We start from the raw sequence: 27,916 nt of genomic DNA, 5'->3' as shown, positions 1-27,916 counted from the left end.
GTCGCCCAACATGTCGTCTCGTGCTTTATGAGCCAAACTTTGAAAAAGTTGATTAAACCAGCACAAAAGACAGATTTTGTCCAGGTCTTTATCTTTTTCATCTCTAAACCTACCTTTATTTCGTAATAATTCATGCGCTTCATTTCCAGACAAGTCACTAGGTCAAGCTCTTACTTACAGCATCTGGGCAGGAGTGCGGTTCATAACACGCTGTCCATGTCGAACTTCAAATGAGCGGCAGATTGCGTCAGAACGAACGCAGCGCGCTGCCGGCGTGCAGGGCTCAGGGGAGCAAATCCTGACGCTGTGTTCATGTACATGACGTACAGGCCGTATAGTTTTAAAGACCGAATCATAAATCAACCTTAGCTTTTTACGTCTAAAAACCCTGAACATGCATTAGAAAAAGACTGAGCAACATCATTTCACTCGTAAATGACTAATATTACGTTTTCTTTATTCATTTTTTTCCGTAATGACTCAGAGGGAGCGGTATTGCCCTCATTAATATTCCACAGCAATATTCGTCATGTGATTAATTGATCTGACTGACTCTATGTAAAGTATGTAAAGAGTGTGTCTGATGACATCATGAAAATTGGGGGGAAAAAAAAAATACATTTTCTATCCTGGATGGATTTCCCCTTATTTCTGGCGCAGAGTGTCCTGTCGTTGCCAGATTGGGAGCAGCCGCGGCGTACTGTACTTCCATTTGGGACGCATTGTTAAAGATTTGTGCAGGGTTTTGCAAAGCTGTTTGATGAGCATTTGTAGAGCACTTTTGCATATTCATCCCGTTTGGTTGCACATATACAATGAGTTCCTGATCTGACATCGGGCATAAGCTAGACGCCTCGTTTCCTGACAGCCATAGTACGAATTAAGGGAGGGGATTCGGGGGGTCTGACCCTCCCCCAAAAGAGGTAAAAACAACTGGTCTGTTGGGTCGAAACATTTACTGTATATTTCCTTCTTCCCTGTAATCGTAAACATTACAATTAATTCCCCATATTCATGCCTGGAAGAATGTTGTAATACGGTTTCAGAGACCCCTAAAGCGGACCATACCATTACGCTGAGCACCCAGGCAGCTCCGCAGCGGAGGGCAAGGTCCGCAGCTCAGATCAGAGTGATCTTTTGTTGTTTTTATCGTGGATTTATTTATTTTGCTCCCGTCACTAACTGAATGAAAGAAAAAAAACAAAAAAAAACGTCCTGTGTGTGTAACCGTGCGTAACGGGGAACACTTTCCCAGCCACTGTAAATCGAAATCAAGGTGTCCAATCGCCCGAACCGCACGCGAGTGAACGAGGTCCAGTGATTTGTTGAGCGTTACAGTTTCTTCTTTCGCGCGCCGCTTTGCGGGGGCTCGTCGGCGTCTGCTCCGTGTGTTTGTGCGGATTAGACTTGCTAATCAGATGCTCACAGGCGTTGGAGTTGCGCGAGGCAAAGCCAGCTCCAGAATTGTAATCAGGGCAGAGTGGGCCTTCACTACAAAGGAGCTGATTATTTAAGCGCGTTTTGGTTTCTGAGACCGAATCCATCCGTTTAACCCACTGTACCATTGTTGTTGTTGTTGTTGTTGTTGTTGTTTTTTCCCCACGCATGAAGGGGCGGTTCTTAAAAGTCAGTACAGTGTGCTTTGATAACAGTAAAGTTTCTCTTGTAAACAGCCCACAAACCAACTCTGGATTTCTCATTAGTTGGAAATTGAGATCTTCCCACCGTTTGAGACCCACTTGACTCGTTTTCCATCTGTTCCTCTCTTTTTTTTTTTTTTTTTTCTCTTAATCAACCAACCACCGCCGCCGCTCAGTTCACAGGATGCGGGTCCTTTGTAGGTTAGGTGTTCACATGCGTGGCGACGGCTATCTGTTGGCTTTACCCGGGTCAGAGGCGACAGATGGCATTACGGCCCTCGGAGGGGCCGTAAAATGACGTCCAGTTACTCCGCGTCCCGGGGCCCCGGTCGGGGTCAGTGGCAGAGACAGATGTAGAGGGAGTTTGTAGCGGGCGGACCGCGACTGAATGCAACACATTGTTATTAGGGCCAATAAATGGCTGTTCTGGTTTAGGTGTGTTGTTAAAAGTTTTATTTTATTGTGCTACAATGCACCAAAAAATGGCTCTTCTTTAAATGCTATGCCAGTGTCATGAAATAAAACTTGTAATAACATTACAATAACATATAATATAACATACAACAATAACATATTATATAACTCTCATTGTACTAACATTTTAAAAACATTGTACTAACATTGTACAATTATTGTACTAACATTTTAATAACATTATACTAACACTGTGATAACATTATAATTACTTTGGAACACAAAGTTTTGGGTACACAGTTCATTTTCCCCTAAGCCAGCTGATACTCACCAAATTCACATTCTTTTTATTGTGGTTTCTTACACCGTACAATTTTGATGGAAACATAGCTTGCGATTAGGTGCTTATGTAATACTTGTGACAGCTCCACTTGTTATATGGAGTTAATTGTCTGTCAATGTTGTTTTGGTTTTGTGTCATTTTACTTGTCTGTGTTTACATTTGTTTGTATATGCTTTATCTATGTTTGTATATGTGTATGTGCACATACAGTGTGTGTGTGTGTATACTGTCGAGGCCATAACACAGTAACAGTGTTGTGTCCTGTCATTCTCTCTCTCTCTCTCGCTCCGTTTCAGCAAGAAGTTCTTTTAAAAAATGTGGGAATGTAGGAAAATAAACGTAGGACTCGTCGTGTAGGATGTCACTACGTTTCAGTCCGATCTCAGGTTCTGAGGGAACAAAACTCATCGTGTTCCATATCTTTCACTCGTTTTTATTTACTTTTAGGAGCGATAGGACTTTCTCTCATCGCATTTTCCCCCCACTACATTCCCGATGTGAAGAACAGTGTGTAGTGTCAAACAAACGTGCAAACAGTGATTTGTTATTCTTAGAACTTAACACTCAAACCAGGAGAACTTCACTGACTGCCAAGCGCTATCCAAATCTATACACACACAAAATAACCCAAAACAACATTTTGTACCTGTTCTGTTGATGGATTTAAATTCCGCTCCTGAAGGCACAGGGGCCGGGGTCCTTATAAGACTAAATACACCCCGCAGTAATGCGTCAACTTCAGGAAAATGACCCGGGGCACTAAGTAGGTTGTCAAGGGCCGCTTCCCGGTCCCGAGGTAGCCTGGGAACCGCCGTCCCCAGGGGCTTAGGAAAAGCCACAACACTTTCAATCCACGTCCGCTCACACGGCGCTGGCCACCCCAGACCCCCTTCCCCAGCCACTCAGGGCGGCCTTTGAAATACCTCGCAAAGCAATTATCATGTTGGGGTTTTCTTCTTCTTTTTTTTTCCTTTTCTGTCCGGCGTAAAGCTCATCTTTCACACGGATCAGGTGTCCATAGAGATGGTTCGCAATTTGTTCTGGCAAGCGGCGTAACGCAGCTGCACAAAAGGTTCTTGAAATCCGCTCTCCTGTCCTTTTTTTTTTTTTTTAACCCCTAAAGGACGAGGGGACGAACGCTCTTGCGCGCCAAAATGTAACTTCAACCCCGTGGTCCGGGGCCGAGACATATTAACTGCTTCTTCGCCGTCTGGTCTCTCTGCCCTTTTCAGGTGTTTCTGCACCGTCTCAACCAGTATGCCGGCACCAAGCAGGACAAGAACATCACGGAGGAGACGGTCAAGGTGAGGGGTCGCTCTCTGACGTCGCGCCGTGGCAACGGTCGGGGGCTGCATTTTTACTCTTTATTTTTTTTCAGATCGATCCCCGCAAGCCCTGTTGTGATAACGTAATCCGATAAAGGAGGCGGAAATTACAGTGGAAACCGAGTAAAGCCGAGCTCTGGTCCGAGGCCCGCTCTCGACCCCAAAATAGCCCCGAAAAAAAAAAAAAAGGTTCTGAAGAAGAAGAAGAAAAAAAAAAAGGAGCGGGCGATCCAGGAAGCAGCTGTAAATATAATCAATTTATAAATGATTCCGGCTGGATGGATGAAGGACAATGATGAAGGATGCTCCCTGTCACGTAGGGAGCGTCTGGGATTGTTGTGGGCGCCTCGGGTCATTCTGGTAAGGTAAACACACGTTCATCGGACATTTACCTGGAGGAACCTCCCGTGTTTTTGGAACGCGTCGGCTCGGGCCGCCTTTTTTTTTTTTTTGGTTCCAGCGCTTGCGCCGTCCCCGTCCCCCCGCGGGAAGGTTGTGGCGATGAAGAGGGGGGGTCCGGCGACAGGCTGTGTGATGTCGCCAAACGGCTGCCCTCGGCCGCGATGGATGGCTTTTCACGGCAGGGTTCCCCCTTGGGCGTTGGGAGTCAAACCTGTTGGAACCTGACTTTCCATGCGGCAGATCTGGAAAAATGTGCTGTCGGTTGAAAGGGATGTTTATATCAGCTAATTCCCTCTCATCATGATTGAGTTAAAGGATTAAGTTGTAAACATGATATTGACGCAAACAAAGGGTTATTTATTCCGCAGGCCAAATTTAGCATCGCCTCAGACGCGCCGCGTTCCACCTAGATGGCGACGCCGAAGGATTGTGGAGGACTGTTTGGTCTGGACTTGGAATTTTAGACTTTCAACATAAGAATAAACTCTCTGATGTTGTCCTCTCCAGGCTCTGTTCTCCAACATCGAGGAGATCCTGTCCGTCCACAAAGACTTCCTGTCCATGGTGGAGGAGCTGCTCCAGCCGGACCCCCACGCTCACCACGAGGTCGGACGCTGCTTTCTGCACTTTGTAAGTGACTCGGTGACGCGTCTCGGTTCTTTCGCAACTATGTCGCCAAATGTACCCCTCCCTAAGCCCGAGTACCCCCTTTATGGAACAATCATTTTCAGAATCACATTCAAGGCACCCGTTAGAGGAATCAAACTCGGCTATCGGAAAACAAAAAACGGTATTTCTCGGAAAGAGTTTCTTCTTTTTCCATTGACTTCCACTCAATCGGAGGTTCTCCAAAGCAGCGTCTCGTTTTTGTTTTTTTTTGTTTTTTTTTTGGGGCGGTTTGAAGCGCTCCCACGTCTACTCGGGATCTTCGGTTTTGCTGGGAAGAACGCACTGTATCGACTTTAAATAAGTTACATATTGTGGGGGGTTTATGAATCGAGGGAAATTTCTCCCTTATCGCATTAGGCCTTAAGTCTCTCTCTCACTTTCGGGCCTTTATGTCTGTGTTTCCACTGAGGAGAAGATAAGATACGCCACATGTTGTCAATTTATCTCCCCGAATTACCCATGGGCGCAGTGAAGAGTGTGCACATGTGTGAAGCGTTTGGTCGAGCTCTGATGTGCTGGAGACTGCAGCCGTATATCATATTTCTTTGATGCAGGACCGGGGAGGGGGAGTGGGTGGGTTGGCACAAAATAGGCTTCAAAGTCCCATAAATCTGGCCGCACCACTTGGCTTCTGAGCCCGTTTCTCTGCACACCAGTTCTGAAAAAGCCGTGGCGCCGCGTTCCGAATCCGAGCGAAGGCGGCCGGGGCTCGCCGCGAAGCACGTGGGGGGGTGGGGGGTGCGAGACGCGGTATCCTGTCGCGCAGCTGCTGCGGCGGAGGTTCGCGACAGGAGATCGCCTCGCTTTGAAATCTGCACCGATTCGGGCGGTAATCCCGCGTCACGTTTACGTTACCGTCACAATTCTCCGAGGCTCGTGCGAGAGCGGTTATAGGATTTGGACGGAGGGGGGGGGGGTTTCTGCTCTCTCTCGCTCTCATTTTTCTATTCTCCAAATAAAAAAACAAAAGGCAAAATGTCCTTATTCTTAATGGCGGATTGTTGATACAGCATTTCCAAGAAGAGAGAGTTGCACAATCTAATCTTTGGTAAGGAAACTCAGTTAAAGGGAAGAGCCAACTGGACAGTTTGGATTATTGGCAAATCTGCTCCTTGAGGGATGCAGGCACGCAAAGTGGTTCATGCTGACCAAAGACTCGACTGCTCCCCATGGGGTTAAGAGCGTCACCGCACCGTATTCTCTCGTTATTTCGAGGGGCGTCTAAACCTTCAGTCATCATCAATTCTACGGTTAACACTGTCTCAGATCTTAAAGAATAGCGTGTTCTCGGGGAGGCGTTATCTCCGGTTCCATTGTCCCCGCCATATCTGTATTCGGAGCCGGTTCGGGGGAAATGGTCCATCATAACGTCATTTGGCTGCGAGGCAGATGACAGGATATGATTCCATTAAAGCTCCCCACACCCCAGATATACACTCACTGAGCACTTTATTGGGAACACCTGTACCACCTACTTATTCATGCAATCTAATCAGCCAATCGTGTGGCAGCATTGCAATGCATAACATCATGCAGGTACAGGTCAGCAGCTTCAGTAAGTGTTCACATCAACCATCACAATGGGGGAAAAATGTCAGTGTTTTTCGACCGTGGCGTGATTGTCGGTGCCAGACGGGCTGGTTTGAGTATTTCTGTAACTGCTGATCTCCCGGGATTTTCACGCACAACAATCTCTCGAGTTTTTTTCAAATAAAAAACATCCAGTGAGTGGCAATTCTGTGGACAGTCGTCTTGTTGATGAGCGAGGTCAACGTAGAATGGCCAGACTGGTTGGAGCTGACAGAACGGCTACGGTAACTAAATAATCAAAGATTATGTCTTCTGCAGATTTGTTCATTTATAGACACGTTAGGCAAGTGGCAGCGGAAGAGCCAATCAATTTGGCGGATCGAAAGCATTCCTTTCATCTCTAGCCAATTAGATTTGTCGATACAGAAAGGAGAACCGCCCCCTCCCTCGTGGGTAGGTTGCGCTGGTAAACACACTGACAGCGGAGACAGAGCGGGAGCGTCCAAAATGAGTGAGTCGGAGGAAAAGGAGACAGAAGATACTGTATCTAATATGATGATATGATATCTAATATCTTCGGTATCGTTGACAAAATATATTTTAGTTCCGACCAAAAACAGACGATAAATATGCATTGCATAAAATATGTAGATGAGACCACAAACTTGGTTATTTATTTTGATTAGGCCTACTTGCCATATTTATTTTGTTTTTGATTTAAGCAAAATTTTATTCAAGTGAAATTTTCATTAACACAGCCGCTTATTACTTACATTACGAGTGCTGTGCTATGTTAGATAGAAAAAAAGTTATTTTATCTTCAGATTTTTACCCCTATTTTTATTTCATATTTATTTTGTGAAAAAAAAAAAAAAGTTGGAACATTTTCTTTAAAAACGAGACTAATGTTTATTTCGGACAATTTCATACCACCAATAAAAGTGTTTAAAATAATGCATGATGTCATACAACTGTCTTCTTTCAAAACAAAACATTGAACAGAAATATTGTTTTTTTTATTATATCATTTTATATTTTGGGAGTCTCTGCCCACAAGTAAGGGTTGAGGGAGGGAGACGGAGTCTTTCTGGCCATGGTCCGCCAACATGGCGAGAGTTTTTATTATCACCTGGAACATATGGTACGCTGGCCACAAGTATTAATCACAATTGATAATGACGAATATTATAATAATATTAATGATAATCCTTTCGGGCGCAGGAGGAAAGGCGTTCCGCTGCTGACGAGCCCGTTCGCCGACCCTCTCTGCAAGAAAGTCAAACATTAAGAAATCTCCCTGCCTCGAGTCGGACCAATCAGCGCCCCGCGGGTGCTGACTCGAGGCAGCTTGGCGGCCGCGGGAAAGGGAACCGTGCTGTCGTCCGCAGCCGGTGCTTGACCACGCCCCTTTGTCCGCCACATATATATATATTGTGATAAATATTGTTATCGAATGGTATGAAATATTTTATCATGACAACATTTTTGGCCATATTGCCCAGCACTAATTGAAGACTGGAAAAACGTAGCCTGGTTTGATCTCCTTCTCTGCTGAGGCACACAGATGGCAGGGTCAGAATTTGGTGCCAACAGCATGAATCAATGGACCCGACCTGCCTTGTGTCAACAGTCCAGGCTGGTGGTGTAATGCTGTCAGGGATTTTTACTGGCACACTTTGCCCGTTAATACCAATCAATCATCACTTGAATGCCACGGCCTATTTGAGTATTGTTGCTGACCATGTGCATCCTTTCGTGGCCACAATTTACCAATCTCCTAATGGCTCCTTCCAGCATGATAATGCACCATGTCACAAAGCAAAAGTCGTCTCAAACTGCTTTCAGGAACATGACAGTGAGTTCAATGTTCTTCGGTGGCCTTCAGTGTTACCGCATCCGAATCCAATTGAACACCTTTGGGATGTGATACAACGGGAGATTCGCAGCATAAATGTGCAGCTGACAAATGTGCAGGAATTGAGTGATGCAATCATGTCAACACGGAGCAGAATCTCAAAGGAATGTTTCCAACATCTTGTGGAATCCCTGCCAAGAGGAATCATGGATGTTTTGAGAGCAAAGGGAGGCCCTACCCAGTATGAGTATAGTGTGTATATATACAGTATACACCTATCAGCCACAACATGAAAACCACTGACAAGTGAAGTGAATAACATTGATCAGCTTGTTCCAATGGCACTTGTCAAGAGGTGGGATATATTAGGCAGCAAGTGAACAGTCAGTTCTTGAAGTTGATGTGTTGGAAGCAGGAAAAATGGGCAAGCGTAAGGATCTGACCGACCTTGACAAGGCCAAATTTTGACGGACAAAACGACAGGCCTTGTTGGGTGTTCCCCATATGCAGTGGCTAGTACCTACCAAAATTGGTCCAAAAAAGGACAACCGGTGAACTGGCGACAGGGTCATGGGCGCACAAGGCTCAATGATGCCCATGGGGAGTGAAGTCTAGCCCGTCTGGTCTGATCCCACAGAAGAGCTACTGTAGCACAAAATGCTGAAAACGTTAATGCTGCTGTGATAGAAAGGTGTCAGAACACACAGTGCATCACAGCTTGATGTGTATGGGGCTGTGTAGCCGCAGACCCTTCAGAGTATCCATGCTGACCCCTGTCCACCACTGAAAGCACCTACTATGGGCACGTGAGCGTCAGAACTGGACCATGGAGCAATGGAAGAAGGTGGCCTGGTCTGATGAATCACGTTTTCTTCTACATCATGTGGACTGGAGGGGTTAGGGTCCGATCTGATCACGCATCCGTTGTGTTGGAACAACAAGCCCGATCCATGGGGGCCTCACCTCGCAACTTCCAGGACTTAAAAGGATCTGCTGCTACGTCTTGATGCCAGATACCACAGGACACCTTCAGAGGTCTTGTGGTTATTATTTTCACAGTCCTTTCCCCACCCTTATTTCCCCTCAGTGACTATTCCTGTCTTCTCCAAAAGCGCCATCGTCATGTTCTCCTTCCATACCCCCTTCCCCTGTCGTCACACTCTTCTTTCACTCTGCTTTTTTTTTTTTTTCCACAACGCTCCACAACTATCTTTGTCTCTGTCGTGGTCTTCCTGTCTCTTTCCTTCACAAAATCACTCACCTTTCCTTTTCACCCTCCCCCCTCCTCACTGTGCGTTCCCTTTGCAGAGGAGCCGCTTCCAGGTCTACGACGAGTACTGCGGCAACCACGAGAAGGCCCAGAGGTCGCTGCTGGAGCTCCAGAAGATCAGGACGGTCCGGACGTGCTTACTGGTGAGGAAGTACAACACACACACACACACACACACACACACACACACACACACACACACACACACACACACACACCCTTACAGCTGGACAGGGTTTGTTCCGTAATGTCTGATTTCTGGAGGCGTTGGTGGACCCTGCCCTGAGCACAGACGTCCCTCATCCTGTCCCAACACGGGAGAGTTTTATCTTCCACTGGGGGAGCATCACGTTGCTAGAACAAAAGAATTACTAAACCCCCGCAGCTGCTGTGTGTGTGTGTGTGTGTGTGTGTGTGTGTGTGTGTGTGTGTGTGTGTGTGTGTGTGTGTGTGTGTGTGTGTGTGATATACACCCATACACTTTTCTTTAATTGGGTGTGTGTGTTTTTTTTTTTATTCAGCGTGTGTCTCCGGTAACTTTCATTCATGGGATCCCTACTTTTTTTACTCCTCTGTATTTGCCTTCGCGGCTCGTAATCCGACGCTGGTCCCTGCCTAGTCAAACCGCCTCACCTCAGATACCGCACACACCCTGCATCACGACACCCAAAACTTTTAAGATCCTCGTAAAAAAACAACAAAAAAAAAAAACACGCCCCATTTGAAATCGAGACCTACAGCGGTGGTGGTGGTGGTGCCTCTTTTTTTATTATATCTATAGAGCTATTTAGGCCTGTTAACACACAGAGAACTTGATCAGCACACACACACACACACACACACACACACACACACACACGCATTAACACACACATTAACACACAACCCAATACATAAGGGAGGAGGCTGTAACAAAACAGGGGGTTCTATTTCTGATTTAGTGCTCCTGCCCGCCTTTGAACTGGAGCTCCAGGGGAGGCTGAGATGTTAATTTCATTTGATTTAATGGGACTTTTTATCGCCCTGCCCTCGCGAGGACCCAGCCCCGCGTCGGGGGCGTGCGGAGCTCAGGTTACGCGCCGGTCACCTCCTCACCTCCTGCGCTGACCGACGTGGAACGCACTTCAGGTTCCTGGCCAACCCTGCGCTGGGATGTAGCAGCTACTCTCCGTCTCCGAGGAGGTGGAGGTGGTTTGATCGGCAGAGGAAGGGGTTCTGCTGGAAGTTGATCTGCTTCACTCATGGTTTACCGCTCCTCCTCCCCTCACTCTCCTCTCCTCGATCTCCTCTGTGTTTCTACCTGTCCTCCTCTCCTCTCATTTCCTCTCCTCTCCACTTCACTCCACCCCTCTCTCACTTCCCTCTGCTCTCCTCCCATCCCCTCTCTTTTCTCTTCTCCTCCATCTCCTCTTCTCTCTCCCCTCTCCCGCTCGCCCTCTTATCTATTCTCTTATCCGCTCTCCTCCCCTTTCCCCCGCCCTCCTGTCCCGTGCCGCCGTTCATCTTCTCTCTCCCTTCTCCCGTTTGTTCCTCTTATCTGTTCTCTCCACTCTCCTCCCCCCTTCCCCCCCCCCCCCCCCGTCCCGTGCCTCCACTCCTCTACTCTCCTCCCCTGTCCTCTCCTCTCCTGTCCTCTTAATTTCCTCTCTCGCCTCTCCTCCTCTTCGCCTCCTCCCTCCTCTACTCACCTTTCCTTTCCTCTCCTCTGCCCCCCCCCTCTCCTCCCCTCTCTCCCCTCTTCCTCTTTTGTCCTCTTCTCTCCTCTCCTCCCCCGTCCTCCCGTCTTCTTTTTCTCTCCTCCTCTAGAACTGCATGTTACTGGGCGGCAGGAAGAACACGGACGTCCCCCTGGAGGGCTACCTGGTGGCCCCGATCCAGAGGATCTGCAAGTACCCGCTGCTGCTCAGGGTGAGTGTGGGCCCTGTGTTCGCCAACCCTCCATAAGGACGCCACCTCCACCGCTTGAGCCTCACCCTCCACCGCTTGAGCCTCACCCTCCACCGCTTGAGCCTCACCCTCCACCGCTTGAGCCTCACCCTCCCGGTCATTAGAGAGGGCTGTCCCCGTCCCATTCTATTCACACTCGTATATATTCGACCTCTCCCTCGCTAATGAGACGCTGGACTCGTACGCCAACACGCCGACCACGCGGTAGAAATAACAGAAAGACCTATCATCACTTTCTTTATTCTGAATTTTTTCAGAATTTTTTCCCCGCTTTCGAGGAGGAATGTGAGCAAATGAAACATGCTTTCAAAAACCCCTTTGAGTCAGAGATCTGAGCAGGCCATTTTCATGCGTTTAGCTGAGAACTATGAATTCTCACAGTCTCGTCGTACTTCCAACAGACAGCAGCACAGGTGCTGCGGGGATGTTGAAATAATAATAATAATAGTAATAATAATAATGATAATATTATTAATAATAATAACGATAATAATAATAATAATGATAATATTAACAACCACAATATTAATATTAATATTAATAATAATAATAATATATAACAACAATAATAAATGGGGTAATCTGATGCACTGCCATTTGAAGTCTTGCAGCTGGAACGGCCAAGGCCTCCTCCTCCTCCTCCTCCTCCTCCTACTCCCCCTCCTCTTCCCGCTGTATAAATACACCACAGATAGACATCAGCGGCCGCATAAATATTCACAACAATGTAAATGTGCTCCATAAAGTCACTGAAAAGCGCTATTTAGATGTACTGTAAAGATTGTGGCCTCATTGGCTGGAGCGTGGTATGCGGGAGCCGGCTTCATTTACTGAACCAATATAACTCAGAAACCAGCGAACAGTGAGGAATTTAACAAAGGGGCTTCATGCTGTTCATGCTGGCGATTTGAATTTGCATTGATCAAGATATACACTGTAAATAAATACACGGTATTCACTGTAAATAATTACTGCTTTCAAGCAATGTTTTTTTATTAGCGGACATTGACATTTGACATGTTTTTGTCATAAAAATCAGAAAAATTGAGTTAATAGTAAGTTCAATATTACAGAAATACTAAATGGTTGATATGACAGCCCTGTAATTTTATATGAGCCTTTTTGGGTGTTTGTGTGTGTGCTTGTTTGTATGCATCTGTGTCCTTGTGTCTGTTTTTGGTTGTGTGTTATGTACTACATGTGCATATGTTATTGGCCAAAGTTCCCCTAACCCTCCCCGGAGATGAATAAAGTCTTATCCCAAATCCTGGTTGGATTCGGTGTGTAGGTCAGTGTGTGTAACTCGGTGTGTGTGTGTGTGTGTGTGTGTGTGTCCAGGAGCTGCTGAAAAGGACCCCGAAGAAGCACAACGACTACGGCCTGGTGCTGGAGTCTCTGCAGGTGATGAAGGCCGTGTGCTCCAGCATCAACGAGGCCAAGCGGCAGATGGAGAAGCTGGAGGTTCTGGAGGAGTGGCAGGCCCACATCGAGGGCTGGGAGGTGGGTACTCAGCAGCACTACGCCCTGTCTCCCGTGAGCGTTCAGGTCCTCGCAAGATGCACTCCCGAGATTATTTTTTTCGGCGACTGGATGTCTGCGGACTGAGCGGCCGTGTAGGAAAGGGCTTTATTCACGTTTTTTTAAAGGGCCCGTGTTGTCAGAACAGGGTCTTTCTTGAGCCGCTGCAGCTCACCGCTGAGCCGTCCCCGCTTCGGCGTAATGACATGACTTATCGAGAGCCACTTAGTCCCGACGCTGGCGACCTCTTTGTACGGTGACTTTTTGCAACCTTTTTAAGCCGCTCGATTCTCCGCGGGAACAATGACCCGTATTCACAATGGCCACATTCTTTCCGCCCAGTTGAGCCTCTAGGTTAAGGCAGCTCACGCCTATTGGTGACCGCTCCGATCATCGGCAGGGAGTGTGCGGTCCTCGGTTCGGAGGTAGCGGGACGCTTTTTCCGCCGCAACAAGGGGGTGAATAGACCTACAGTAGTGACGGCGGCGACAATGGTGGTGGTTGAAAAGGAGAGGACCAGGATGTTTATGTCACTGACCTGGTGTGTCATGCAGAGGAGGAGGCCGCAGTGATTCGTGGACTCCTGCAGACAAAGAGAAGCTGATAGCTCTGTTACAGCACTGCAAATGGCATCGAAGCTGATTTGGGCCTCGACCAGAGGGCAATGTTTTTTTGTTTTTTTTTTGTTTTTTACAAACATGTATTTTTGAAATTGATTTACTTTCTATCAGCGTGGAATCCGGTTTTCCGTTTTTCGTTTTAGTTTTTGACGAGAGGGATGGACACACAAAAACCCCAAGTGGCTGCTGACTAGGCAGCACTGGCCATACGCACGTGCATGAATGAACAGATCTCAAACTATGGCTTGAAAACATAATCTGGCCCGTTGGTATTTAGAGCAATCTGATCTGGTTTGACACTCTCGGCTACACTGTGGACACAGTTACCCTCTGAAATGTCAGGCAGTTTAAATTACTTATTCGCTTGACTCATTCACTTAAATGGTTTTGGTTTTACTATGTGTACGTTGCTAGGTTTCTCTTTTTATTCAAACCGTTTTAAAGAGTGTGATGGATATTACAATCCCAACATAACAATCAAAAAAAATCTGTAAAATTCCAAAAATCTGGCACAAGAGTAAATAATTTCGCCCCCAAATTATAGTGCCTCAGTCTCATCGGGGACCTTTTATAGACAAAGATTGAAATTTGGATGTGGAATCCTTCCACAGTGTTACACCCATTTAGTGGGAGGGAGAATCTAAATATTTCTTTTTGTGGCCAATTACATCACCGAGGCCTCTCTGAGGAGAGAAAAAAAAAAAAAGCCCCCAGAACATAACAGGCTTGGAAATGGTGTTATTAACGGCACATAGTGTTCCCGGTTCATTCAGAGTCCTACCCTTAAAATGTGCCTTTTTTTTGTTTCATTAATACGGGAGGGTAATTTCTGAAGCTACAGCGGGTCTAGTTTTAACCTCCTGTGGGTTGACACACGGTCCGTGGAGTCCACGGATGCATAAAAAAAAACGTCAGACGTAAATAAGCGGGACCTTACCGTCCCGAAACACTGGGATCTAAGAATAGTGAGGTCAATCCGAATCAAGAGTCCCAGTAAATGGGTGGGGTGACTTGACATTTTCTCGGCACGGGTCCTCGCCCAAGCTTGCTCTGCGGCTTCCATTGGCACTTTTTTTTTTTTTTCTTAATTATAAACATTAGCTCATTTCTGGAAGCAGGAAACTCTCGCCGCTCCCCGCCAGACTCTCTCGATGTGATGGGATTAAGAGAGAGAGAGGGAAGAGAGGGGGGCGTTGGGGTGGCAACGGAGAGGGGAGAAAGAGGCACGGCGATGTCTCCCGTGTTCCTGTGTGGGTGTTTTTTGTTTTTTTTTTTGGAAAAAGGGACGCGGAGACGAAGCATGACGGTGAGGTCCGTTTTCGTTTTCCATGGCTCTTCCTCTTTCGACCCCTCTCCCCTCCGCAGCTGTGTGGCTCCTGGCAGCCTCCGCGCATCTGGGAGGGACGAGGGCGATGGCCCGCCGTGGTCACCATGGCGATGGCTGCCAGCATTCATTCGCCGCGGTTAAATTCGCCAGCTGCTCGGTTTTCCAAGTGTCTGTGTTGTGTCAACGAGTGGTGGCGCAGAAATATGCTCCGTTTTTTCGTTTTTTTCCCCAGATCCCAAAGACCGAGACCGAGGGCAAGAGTTGAGAGTTATGTTTTGTTTTAACACTACGTTCTGTCCCTTTAGTGGAGCTAATTTGGAAATTGCTATGGGGGGGCTCTCGCACATGCTTGTCTTCACGATACTAGAATGGCCTCCATGAGTTAAAGACAAAGGAATGAGCTGCAGAGAGAACCTTAAAACGTGTGTTTTTTGAATTGCCGTTCGGTCTTTCGGGTCTTTGAAAATGAGGGAAAACAAGACGAGAAGACAAAGGAAAAGAAGGCAGAGAAAAGACGAATAAAAGGGAGTGACTTGAAGTGCAGTGTTTTATTCAAACTAAATACGCCAAATATACCGAATATATAAAGTAAAGAGGAAGCGTCTTGTTCCTGCAGAGTTGGACGGCGGGTTTGCGGCGTGGTCCAACGTTTCGAATTGCACCTTGGTCTTCGCGTCCTTGAACGAGGGAGGGCAGGGTAAAAAAAGAAGACGGAGGACAAAGCACCTTTAAGTGCAATGTTTTTATTTAAAGTTAACACCGCTCGTACCAGGAAATATACCAAATATACCGAATATATAATCCAAAGAGGAAGTGTCTGTTCCTGCAGAGTGGAAAGGCAGCTTTGCAGTTCGGTCCAAGGGGACATCGCTGCTGGTTGTTGGAAGTGACCAAGGCCTCGCCGTGCCCGGAGCGCAGGCCTTCCCCCGGCTGCAAAGTGCTTTAACATCTGGCCAGGAGCTGGGGGAGCAACAAAAACCCGGAAAAGATCGGGGGGTGGGGGCGGGGGTACAACGAGCGCTTATAGAGGAGAATGAAAGAGATAGACGGGAGTGATGGTCAGCATTACAAGGGAGGAGGAGGTGGAGGAAGAGATTAAAGAGGGTTTGGAAGGAAAGAAGGAAAAAAACACAGGAGAAGTTCTGGCCTGACGTCGGCCTCCAGCAGGAGGGAAATACTTGGTGCATTTTCCGCCTCTGCGAGCTGTTATTTTTAGCGCTGACTGGGCCGATCAAACGTCGCGCGTAAATTCCCGACGCAGGCAAGGTGAGGGGGGAGGGAGGGTCCGCGCGGTTCGTCGCTTCCAGCGGAGAGCCCCGACCGATAAGGCCAAGCCATATCGGCCCCGACTGGACGGGATGTTATTCTACAGGCGCGAGTAACGACTGCGTGTTTCAAAGTCCCTCAGTAATCTACCGAGAGGAAGCCGGGGGTGTTGTTCCAGACCCCTAAGAGGGGGAGCGGGAAAGGCTGGGAGTCCGAGCCCCGCCCCCCTCTCCCCGTGAAGAAACCCTGCATCATCATGCCGGGATGTGGACACACTACATTTTCTTTTACATTTAAGGTGGTAATCCATACGATTATTTGCATAAATAATCACATTTTCCAGCCTTTCAGTGTTTTTGTGATATGCGGGTGCTCCTCCTGTATGCTGCTGCCATCGTTGGGTCCGCCTTTCCCGGCAAAATGTGCCGATCGGGCAAAGTATATCCCCACCACCTCGAGTTACATGACCAACAATGGGGGTAAAAAGGGATGTTGCAGTTTGTAGTGGGATTATGGGACTTGTAGTGTAATCCACCCAACACCGTCAATCTGATGGATTACTGCTTTAATGTTCAGAGCTCTGATCAGTTTCCTCTCTCTCTCCCTCTCTCCCTCTCTCGCTCTCTGTTTATTTTTCTTCTGCACCCTGTCCCTCTGTCTCCCTGTTTTCTATTCGTCCCAATCTGTCCAATCTTGAACCTCTGCTGTCCTTTCTGCCCAGGGCTCCAATATCACAGACACGTGCACGGAGATGCTGATGCAGGGCGTCCTCCTGAAGATCTCAGCGGGAAACATCCAGGAAAGGAGCTTCTTCCTGTTCGACAAACTTTTGGTGTACTGCAAGAAGAAAAACAGGTGCCTGCTCCACACCGTCGACCGCATCGCTTTGAAGCACTCTGAAGGTTGTGTTGCATAAGCGGGACAATGTGCGATGCAGAAGCGCAATTCAAATTTTAACGGTTTTCCTTTCATTTGAAAAAAAAAAGCCAAATATCTAATGACAATAGCAAAATTAAAAATAAAAAAAATGCTATATATATATTTGGCCATTTCTTTAATTTTTTATTTGGCTGTTTTGACAATTTGACTGTTAAGATTTTTATGCCAATTGCACCAATCTTAACCACGATAGATTTCTCTTATATGAAAATGTACACATTGTGATTTAGATTGTGATTTAAAAGTTCTAATTTCAACGAAATAAATCTATTTATTCGCCCCTAACAGCTACATAACAGATAATTCAATGTGCTAGTCTCTTTACTGGTCGTCGTAGTGGAGAGCGAGCAAACACACCCCCGTCACTATTTTAGTTCCTTCCTTCGCCGGAGGAGAAAGAAAACAGAGCCAGGGGAGGGAAGGCGCTGGTGGGCTTTTGAACCCTGTGGAAGCGGGGGACGTGCGGTTCCGACTAGGTGGGGGAACGTAACCGCTACAGCGTCTCGGGTCTCCAGTTCCTTTCCCTTTTACAGTGTATTTATCTTAAACATAACGGTGCGGTGTAATTCACCAAATAACACGATATCCGATACGACCTTTTAGAGCCGGTTCGGGAGGGGGGGGGGGGGGGGGAGAGAGAGAGCAAGAGAGAGAGAGAGAGAGAGAGAGAGAGAGAGAGAGAGAGAGAGAGAGAGAGAGAGAGAGTATGTGTTCGTGTTCATCCTCCATCCCAGACACCTCGGGGATATTTTAACTCAGTGTGTGTGTGTGTGGGTGAGAGGTCAGTTTACCGGCGTCTTTGCTGCTCACTCGATCTGAAGGGCTGCGAATTATAATTTATATTCTAAGTAATATCTAAATCATGACGTAATTAAAGTTTTATAGTTACCTATATAACTAGCTATGCTACCCACATTACTAATTATTTTTTTTATACATTTATACATGCGACCCTACAAGCGAGAGGTCTCACACGACAAGTGATGCGTCTCACATAATAAGCCGTGAAGGAAAAGAAAAGACTCGTCGCTCGTTTGATTGTGAATCGGTGATGAAACAGAAACAAAAAATGATGGTTTCTTCCCTGGTTCCCAGGCGTTTAAAAAACAGCAAGGCGGCCACCGAGGGCCCCCGCTACCTGTTCAGGGGACGGATCAACACGGAGGTGATGGAGGTGGAGAACGTGGACGACGGCACAGGTGAGCCGCCGTCACATCCTGGCCTCGGTTTTCTCTCCCCCCTCTCCCCCCTCCCTCTCGTATCGGCCTCTTTTTTTTTTTTCCAGCACCTGCGAACGTTTCTTGGCGGCGCGACGTATTAAAATATGGCGTAATCTCCCCACGCGGGCAGGTTGACAACGCGGCTTTCAGCCTGAGTTGTTACGGCTGCTCGCTTGGCAGCCCTGAGAACGAGCGGAGAAAGTACGATCCACCAACTTTCCTCCTTTTTTCTTTCCCTTTTTTTTTCTCCCAGTTTTCTTCAGTTCAGCTGAGATATACTTGGCCAGCGCCGGGGCTGAACCGGGGCTCCTGTGTTTCTTGGACGCGGAAAGCCTCTGATTATCATTTATATTTGTGGAAGCCATCATTTCCTCTCCGGTGGACTGAGATTAGGCAGTAATATCGGGTGTGTGTGTTTTTTTGCGAGAGATGGATAGGTTCAGGTCAGAGAGAGGGATTTAGAGAGTGAGGAGGGAGGAGGGAGTGCTTGAGATAAACAGGCGGGCGGCGGTGCAGGGACTTGTGGGTGTTCCAGCGCCGCAGAAGAGAGATCTCAATCCAAAATGCGGAGCGACAGCGGTATTTTAGCTCGGATTCCGACATAATGAAATGAAAAAGTTTGGGCTTTTTTTTTTTTTCCCCCCTCTTTCCTCCCAGTCTGAGGTTTAGACCGACGGCAACAAAACAAACCGTCTGAAGGACGTCGCGCCGATGTTGCTGTTCGACCTGATTGCGATTGATGATCCCACTGTTCGACTGAGGTTTTTTTCTTACATCCTTGTTGGGGATTAAAGTAGAATAATTGTGTCCTGAGGAGATGGGAAAATAGTTAAGGAATTATATGCAGCGAAATAACCCTGACAGGGTGATCAGGATCCTCCAATGGGTTATTTTTTGATAATGACCAGATCACCATACATTATAACTTATTATTATTACTAACATATAAGCTAATATACATTGGGGGAGCCTACGTTGATTTGAATTGATTTTCGAACGATGTCTAATTTAAGAAGCTTCCAGTGAGAAAAAGAGTCCTGGGCAACATGACTAAATACTGCGTGAAACAAGGGGACATGGCAACGGTCATTATTTTTAAATAACGGACGGCTGATTCCCGCCATTGACCAATCAGAATTGAGATGAAATATACAGAGCATAGCTACAAAAACTCCCCGGTGACGATTATTCTTTTTTGTCTTCGAGGTTTGTAGTCTCTCTGTTCTGCATCTCCAGCCTGGTGTCTGTAAAGCCTGGCGTCTGTGTAATCCTGCTATAGCCTCACGGGAAGTACCACGCAGACTCGAGAGTAGATTACGCATATGGATCGCTCCCTGTCTTCGCTTCCACCGTCCTCTCCCTTTGTTCTATTAGTGGAGAGGGGCAACAATCGATGCAGTACTCTGTGGAGAGGCTCTGAAGGCCAGCGCTGCAGCTCCGCCGCCTCGCATGCTGGTGAAATAAGTGCATTTATGTTGTGGAAGTGGAGGTAGACGGGGTACCTCTCCACGTTTCTTTCCGTGGTTTTTCAGTCCGGCAAGTCTTATCGAAACTAAAGAAATGCATGTTTGCAGCCTTTTGGACGTACAATTTTGTAATGCTGTGCTGTAATTGTCGGCCCTAATCAATTCAGGCGTGTGAAACCGAGACTCTAAAGCCGAGTCCAGTGGTTTTCTGCCGCTGTGCTGCTCCGTGAGAGCTCGCCAGGTGTGCCGTGAAAATGTTTCTTCCACTTTCAGACTTCCAAAAATAAATAATGGTGACTAGCTCTTGCGTCGCAATATCAAAATTGCACAAATTCATCAGCGACGAGAAGTTCAAGTTTCACGCGGAAAGTGAGAACTATGAGCAGTGATGAAAGGTTCGACTCTTTTTTTTGACATTCGAGTTGTTGTCACTCGATTTTCCGACTCTTGGTTCGCACGGTTCTGGTGGTGTAGCGCACGGTGGGCGAGGATGGACTTTATGACCGGCGAACGAGAGGTAGAAGAGTCGGTTCGGCTCCGAGTTGTTTCGGGATTTATCCCAAGAATCTTGACAATTCTGTCAAAGATTCATTTTTGTGGAATGCAAAGTAAATCAGTCACATTCAATAAGAATTTTTGCCAAATGCATCGACCGTTTTTCCTTGAACTTTAATTTAGTCGTCAGCGATTCTTTTCAGTTAGCCAGTAGAACGCTCGCTCCGGCACTGTTTGACTCGCGAGTCATTCACTGTCATGCATTTGTTCGCCGCGACCGAATCGTTTGCAGGTCCTGCATCACTAAGTATTAGCAGGCCATAATAACAATAAACAGAGTTCCACGGCTTGGTGATGCTTCGTGACATTTTTAGTGGTGTGCCGTGCGATTATTTAAGTGGGATAATGTCTGTGGGAGAACAAAGGTTGGGAAACGCTGCCTCCGTCCATCTATTCCGTCCCTGCGTATCTTCACTCTATCTGTGAAGTTTTGATCCCGTTTCTTTCCAGCGCAGCTCGTTTTCATGTGGTCGCGCTCTTCATCGCTGTTCATCTTCACACGGCTTCCAGACAACTCTGTTTACAGTGTCATCATCAGTGCGACCGCTGATCGACGAGGCCGGTCCTCCAAAATGTTTGGAAAAAAAATAATAAATAAAAAAAATGTGCTTGGAATAACTGAAAGAAAAAAAAACAATTGTGGGGATTTGTGTTGGGGCCGCCCCCTCGAGCGGAGAGGTCTTTTTTAAAAAGCGAGTAAAGAGTCAGGGCTGTGTTTGTGCTCCTCCCCAGCTGACTACCACAGCAGCGGGAACATCGTGAACAACGGCTGGAAGATCCACAACACGGCCAAGAACAAGTGGTTCGTGTGCATGGCCAAGACCCCGGAGGAGAAGCAGGAGTGGCTGGAGGCCATCTTGAAGGAGAGGGAGCGCAGGAAAAGTAAGGAGGGCGGTTTGCGTGTGTTTATCGGGGGTTGAGGTCAGTTCTACTTGATCGTTTCACTCGCTCTTGTTTTCAGCTTGCAAAGGATTTTTAAATTAAATTTATGGAAGAGGACATGTTTTATATGCTACAATAAAAATACTATATAAATGTCCTATTTCTTATAATATAACCTGAGGGAAAAAAAGATTCATTGACATTATTGTTATTATTATTTATTATTATTCGTAGTATTATATATAGAAGTATTATTTATTATTTTTCAGATATTTTCAAATAAAAATGATAATTTTAATATGTAATCATTTAATTTGATAATTTAATATTGTTATTATTACTAGTAGTATTGATGTTATTATTAATGATGAATGATTGACTGAAAACTGCAATGACTTCAAACCCTGGTTGTCAATACCTGTTTCTGTTTGGAATTGGGGATTAAACAATGGAAAAAGATGAAGAGGGATAGTTGTTGTGTGTGTGTGTGTGTGTGTGTGTGTGTGTGTGTGTGTGTGATTGTGTGTGATTGTGTGTGTGTGTGCGTGCGCATGCTTTGTGAGCATGTGTACATACAGACGTGTGCTCCTATGTGTTGACTAATGTCTGAGAAATTAGCAATCAGAAGTTCCAATGCAACCTCTTTAAACTGGGCATTGTTTAAATGATGATTATACTTTAACAATACTTTTTAAAATATGAGTTATATCATCATATGTTATATTGTTTTAAAATAATGCTTTAAAAACCTTTTCAGAACTTTTAATTTTGGCTTGCGGACGAGAGAAGCCACTTAAAGTACAATACTAACCATCAATATGACTATATTTAATATATTTATTTGTTATTTAGTTGTATTTATTATTATTTAAACCATTTAATATTATTACACTTTCATCATAGGTATCAGTTGCCACAGAATGTCTGGATTGGATATTAGTGATGCATTTCTGTTGATAGCGTTTAAATACCACAACCGGTCGCAGCAGTTCTCATGTCTCCTTCTACGTGCTCTCGGCAGGCCTGCGGCTGGGCATGGAGCAGGACACGTGGGTGATGGTGTCGGAGAAGGGCGAGAAGCTCTACCAGCTCATGACCAAGGGACACCTCATCAAGGACCGCAAGCGCAAGCTCTCCACGTTCCCCAAGTGCTTCCTGGGAAGGTAAGGGGCGCCCGTGCCGCCGGCGCATGTGCCGCCGGCGCCCGTGCGATGAGTCAGCGAGAGTGAGAAACGGCGAGAGAGACAGCATCTGAATGTCAAACTGGATGACTGTGCTGCAGTGTTCCTAATGAGATGAGTAGGATAAACCATCTAATCCTATTAGCGTGGAGTATAAGGGATTATTGACTCAATACGGGAATTAAGTTTACCTGTTAAATGTGATGTCGCATCTGCGTATTAAGCAGTAAAAGCACCTGGAGTACACGTCTAACACCTACAGAGCTTGGATCATTCTTCTCCTCCCTGAGTCACTGAAGGATTTCTAGAGACAGCTGCGAGGGAAGAACAGAGAGAATCGGTGTCTTTCTCCTCTTTCCTCCCCTCTTCGGCGGACTGCGTGTTATGTATATCGGCGCTCTCAGTCACGGGAAAATCAAATCCAGCCGGATTTGTCCCATGAATCTTATTTAGGGATTACTGCTTGTGGTGTCTGGTCTCGGCCCGGCCATTGAAGGCCGGTCGTAAATCACGTGGCTCCGCTGAGCGCTCGCGCTCTGCCTCGCCATGTTGGATCACGATTAAACCCTCCGCTGAGGATTCTACGAGGGAACTATCGCTGGAGGACCACATCGCTCAGGGCAGTGTGTGTGTGTGTGTGTGTGTGTGTGTGTGTGTGCGTGTGTGCGATTGATTGATTAATTGATATGTGTTGGTGTCATTGGCATTTTGCTGCTGTGTATTTGTATGGATAGTTGATTTACGTATGCACTGATGCTGGTTACTCATATTGATTATATCAATGTACCTTTAGAAGTACAATGGCTTGCTATGCGGGGAAGGCCGCGTGAAGGCCAAAATTGAGGTACAAATATGTCACTAGGTAGGTACAAAATGTCATAAAACTACCCATGCCAAGGGGACCATGAGTATACCATAGAGGGTACTCGTGTACTGTGTCCATTGACTTTTCTATATCTAATTACAGTCTATATTATCTATACCCTTTCTATCATTTTCTTTCATGGAATGCCATTCCCCAAGATCTAACCTTTCACACTTTCTAACTATGAATTAATTGAATCAGTTAAATACTGCATTAAATTATATGGGAGGTTGGATGAATTAATTAATAATTTTCTACCCCTCTATGTATAATAGTCACCAGTGCTTAAAGCAGCACCATGTAACTTTTGGTATTTGGGATTCGGCGCCCCTACAGTTTCTGAGTGCAATTGCACTTTTACGCCGCTGTCGTAAAAATCGCTCCGGTGTCCGAAAATAATTTATTTTACCGGGCAGATTTGACCCTTATCGGCCACGTTCCACTCAGTCCACAGCTCCCCCGGCGCCGCGGGGAGAGAGGGCGCGGGGATCGGCCCCTGCTACGGCACCTGTCTACGTTAGGTACCAGATGCGCTCGGCCCGGCAGGTCGGCTCGCACGCCCGAGTCAGAGGGTGAAACAAACGCGCCACCGGCCCGTCTCATCTGTTTGGTATGAGCTTAATGACCGGACATTTTGATTAAATTTTGTAATATAAATTTTACCAGGAAAAAAAAACAAACGGTAATTACCGGCTAATGTAAACCCTGAGCCAAACATCAAGGTAGTGACATAGTGCCGTAAAGCGTAACACACTTTTTCCCATGGTTTCACACCCGAACATAGAAAGTTACATAGCGCAAGAACAGGCGTTCTGTTGCCATTCTCCATGTTACAAGTCAGCGTACCATCAGAATGATTTTGAAGCTGTTATTTTAGGTAAAAAATAATTCACACATATACTTCACACATTAAAGGTGTGACGTGTTCTAACCAGTTTGTGTCTACAGTGCGGGACTGGCCTCGAAACTTTTCCCGAAAGAGGAATCGGTGCAAACTGTCCGTGACAAAACCGCAGACGAGGGAAATGTTAGTATTTTAAAAATGTATTCTGCTGTGCGTCTCTTTTGCCGTTCAGCGCCGGCAAACGCTGTTAGCTGAGGTAATGGCGATGATGCCGATGTCATTTTCTGCAAGGTTGCTGGCGTTACTTGCTGCAGGATCCACAACAACGTTCACGGTATGAGTCTGTTCGTCGAATGTCTGTTGGATCAACTCCATCTTATCAAGGAGGCATGGCCGGAAAGCCACGAGCAGCTTCGGCGCGGGGAGTAGCGGCTCATTCGCATTCAAAGCCTCAGAGGCATGCTAGAATGGCTGGAATGCATCCGAGTGGCATTTTCAGCAAAAAAAACCCCAATAACTACAATACCTACAATAACTTGTTGAAAAGGAGTTTAATACGGGACCTTTAAGCGCTGTCACAGTGTTACTCCATCAGACATATTTGTCTTGATCGTGTGATTCAACACTGATTTTACTACAAGGCACATGTCGGGCGCGCTGATGGGTTCCGACATGTTTTCTTTTCTGTGAAGTGAAGGCCGTTTGTCTTCCCCGGGCGCAATCCCATAATGGGAAACAGGGGCCGGCGTTCTGGGGCCGCCCGGCGCTCGGGCGATGCATCTCGAACCCGTATAATTGGAGGGCACGGACCGCTAAACTCCAATCATCGGCGTACGTGGGGATGGGGCCGTCCGCCGTGTTAGCCACCAGAAACACCTGGTCCCTCGCGTCCCCTCGCCGGGATGCAATGTGACGTCGCTTTCACTTTGCCGCGGCAGGACGCCGGCGCCTCACGCCCCGGGCTCCACCGCGTTGCTGAGAGAGCGGCGGCTTTCAACCCCCTCGGGCCTAACCCCCGCGCCTTCGCTGAAAAACATCGAGGGTATTCTAAATCCACTCACCATTAATCTGCTCTCTACATTACAGACCTGCGGTTCGCTGTGGGAGTGATGCTCTGACATCATCTTTGAGAACATGACGGCGTCGGGGTCGTAAAAAAAAAAAAAAAAAAACCTTGCGGCAGATTTTTGTAGCTGCTTGTTTTTGGGGGATGAAGGTTGTACGTAAAGGCTCTATTTAATAGAGCGATGACACCACAACACACACGCACACACACGCACACACTCACACACACACACACACACACACACGGTGAGCAGGCTTCCCCGGACAAAGTTGGCGGACATTTTGAGAGTGCTCTCCCGTCGGACATTCAGAATAGCCTCAACTAATTTGTCATAGAACCACCCGGCTCCGTCGAGGAATGACCCGTGCTTTCCATCGGGCGCAAAAAAAAATTGGGATTTTTGAAGCTAGTAATAATAAGGCTGAAATCCCTTCAGCTTCCACCGTCACCCCTACAGTCGTCCCGGTTGTTTTTTTTGTTTTTTTTAAGTGAGGAGAGGGATAAAAGCAAAACCAGACATAGTTGTGGCCAAGCTACACGGCGTAAGGCTTCGCAACGGAGAGTCAACGTTCTCCGAGCAGACGATACCAGACCTCTTGCGGCCTGGAGGAGGAATGGATCCGTCGGCTCAAAGGGGGGTGGGGTGGGGGCGGTGGGGGGGGTTAAAAAGAGCAAACGTGGGCCGTCTCCCCCCCCCAAGGATCTACGAAGGCCTATCTTGACCGCCCGGCGGACGAGAGAACACCTACACCTACGCCTGGGTACACCCAGCGGAGCGCACTGTCTTCCGGTCTATTAGATACTATAAGCGGGGAGGCGTGATTGGGGGGAATTGGAACCAGCGTGGCGCGACTCTGATGAAAGCCACATTGGCCGTGCCTGACGCTCGGTCCGCTCCCTTTCTTCTGAAAAGCCTCTCCGTTCTTTATTCTGCCCCCCCCCCACCCCCGCTTACCCAGCCTCTATCTGATTTTCTGGAGGCCCCCTCGAGCTATTTATGGAACTTTGAACTCCTCCCCTCTAAACGGTAGAGTCTTATTTGTGGTTTGGTTTCCTAGGACGGCGTAATTCATCGCTGAAATCTTTCGGGGCCCCGTCCGGCTGCCATCCTCCTGTCGTAAAACCCTATTGTGAACGCACAAAGAAAGTCGAGAGAGAGTGTTGAAAGGTTGCTTGGCGCAAACAGGGGGTCCGTCCAGGGTCTTCAGTTCAGGTTTACCTTAAACGTGCCCGAATTTGGCGTTGATCTTTGGAAAATCAGTCAGAGATCAGACAGCAGGGCTTAAGATGAAGTGAAACTCACTAATCGGTGTGTTTGCATTGTTTGCGTTCTTGTAATTGGTGGTTAGACGGACGTCATTTCCTTTTCCTGTTTTCCCCCCCTTTTTCGGTGTCACTTGAGATTTTGTGCAATTACCGCAAATAATGGAGGATTTTGATATGTATGGAAAAGCTTGAAACTGTTCATCGTGTTAGTAAGTGACCCTTATCTTCCCGAGGCCATGAGAACTATGCAGTCCAAACATGTCGGGTTTTTTAGGTAGAGGGGGCCGACGTATTAACGTTGTTCTTCTCACCGTGGATGTGAGGATTGAGCGGCAACGGCCGAAAGACATGTGACTGTGTGTGTGTGTGTGTGCGTGTGTGTGTGTGTGTGTGTGCGTGCGTCTGTGTGTGCGTGTGCGTTTGTGTGTGTGTGTGTCGGTCTGTCTGTCTGTCTGTGTGTGTGTGTGTGTGTGTGTGTGTGTGTGTGTGTGTGTGTGTGTGTGTGTGTGTGTGTGTGTGTGTGTGTGTTGCATACACAGAGGTGGAGGAGGGCGGGCTGTTGGGATTGTGTTGCTCCGGGGGGGGGGGGTGGTTAGGTTGTTCAGCAGTTGTTTTTTTTTAACCCTTTAACGGCCGTTTTTCTATTCCTCCTGCTGGCTCATCAGCGGTGGAGGATAATTCCCGGTTGAGACAGAAAGTCTAGCCATGGTTTTCGCCCCACACATGCCACTGGGCCAGCTGACTTCTCTCATTAGCCGCGCGCCTGAGCCGTGCTAATTCGCTGGGTCCGAACGGTCGACTCAAATTCGGACTTTTTACTTTTCCGAACCTGCGAGCGCCGCCTCTGCTCCGCCGCGACTCAGTCCCACGGACGCTGCTCGCCACGCCGCTGCCTTTCATGGGGGGGGGGGGGAGGCTGAGGATCACTGGCTGAAACCGGAGAGGCCACCGCTGTTCTCCCCCGTTCGCCGTCTTTCCCTCTTTTCACGTTCTCCCTCTGTAGCTCTCCCTCCCTCTGTCATTGTCCATCCATGTCACTGTCCGCCGGCTCTCCCCGCTCCCCGTCTCGTTACGGCCAATTATCCCATTTGGGTCAGAGGGATGTTAGATGCTGTGTTTGCTATTCCAGGGGCTGTGTTTGTTTCCTCGCCCCAGTTTTGTTGAATGCCACTCAGCGAACAATACCTCGCATTTTAAACCGAAATGCAGGAGCGAATGCCTTTTCGGATTGTGTGGTTTTTATTTTGACCAGTTAATAGATAGTCGCCTTATTTCGGAGTAGATGTTACTCATAATAGGGTATGAGGATGAAATGGTGACCAGGGTTTGTCCACCAACGGTCTTAGAGCTTGATTTCTGTTTGCAGATGATGAAAGGGTCTTTGGTTCCATTGCTTTCTCCTACATCCTATTGACCCGGACTTCTCACAGAAGTCCTCTGAAGCACGTTTGACGTCCTCTTAAAATACGCCACGTTCCTGCTGTGTCGTTTGTGAGCCAGTGCGGC

The 27,916-nt window shown here is 47.2% G+C and overlaps 1 protein-coding gene across 2 annotated transcripts in view; it reads left to right on the top strand.

Annotated features, from left to right (window-relative positions):
* The window catches only part of prex2 (phosphatidylinositol-3,4,5-trisphosphate-dependent Rac exchange factor 2), a gene marked incomplete at its 5' end in the record, with an annotated part of 124,423 nt that overhangs the window by 17,378 nt on the left and 79,129 nt on the right, over positions 1-27,916 (top strand). For both annotated transcript variants that reach the window (XM_080020334.1, XM_080020333.1), the window contains 9 exons: positions 3,630-3,701; positions 4,632-4,754; positions 9,487-9,591; positions 11,255-11,356; positions 12,734-12,895; positions 16,848-16,981; positions 18,161-18,264; positions 21,039-21,188; positions 22,210-22,351. In XM_080020334.1, coding sequence (XP_079876460.1) covers positions 3,630-3,701; positions 4,632-4,754; positions 9,487-9,591; positions 11,255-11,356; positions 12,734-12,895; positions 16,848-16,981; positions 18,161-18,264; positions 21,039-21,188; positions 22,210-22,351 — 1,094 coding nt within the window. The remainder of the gene's footprint in view (positions 1-3,629; positions 3,702-4,631; positions 4,755-9,486; positions 9,592-11,254; positions 11,357-12,733; positions 12,896-16,847; positions 16,982-18,160; positions 18,265-21,038; positions 21,189-22,209; positions 22,352-27,916) is intronic.

This window comes from Zeus faber, assembly GCF_960531495.2.
Source record: "Zeus faber genome assembly, chromosome: 19".
NCBI lineage: Eukaryota > Metazoa > Chordata > Actinopteri > Zeiformes > Zeidae > Zeus > Zeus faber.
The sequence above is the reverse complement of the archived record's forward strand: the minus strand, read 5'-3'. Positions and strand labels throughout refer to the sequence as shown.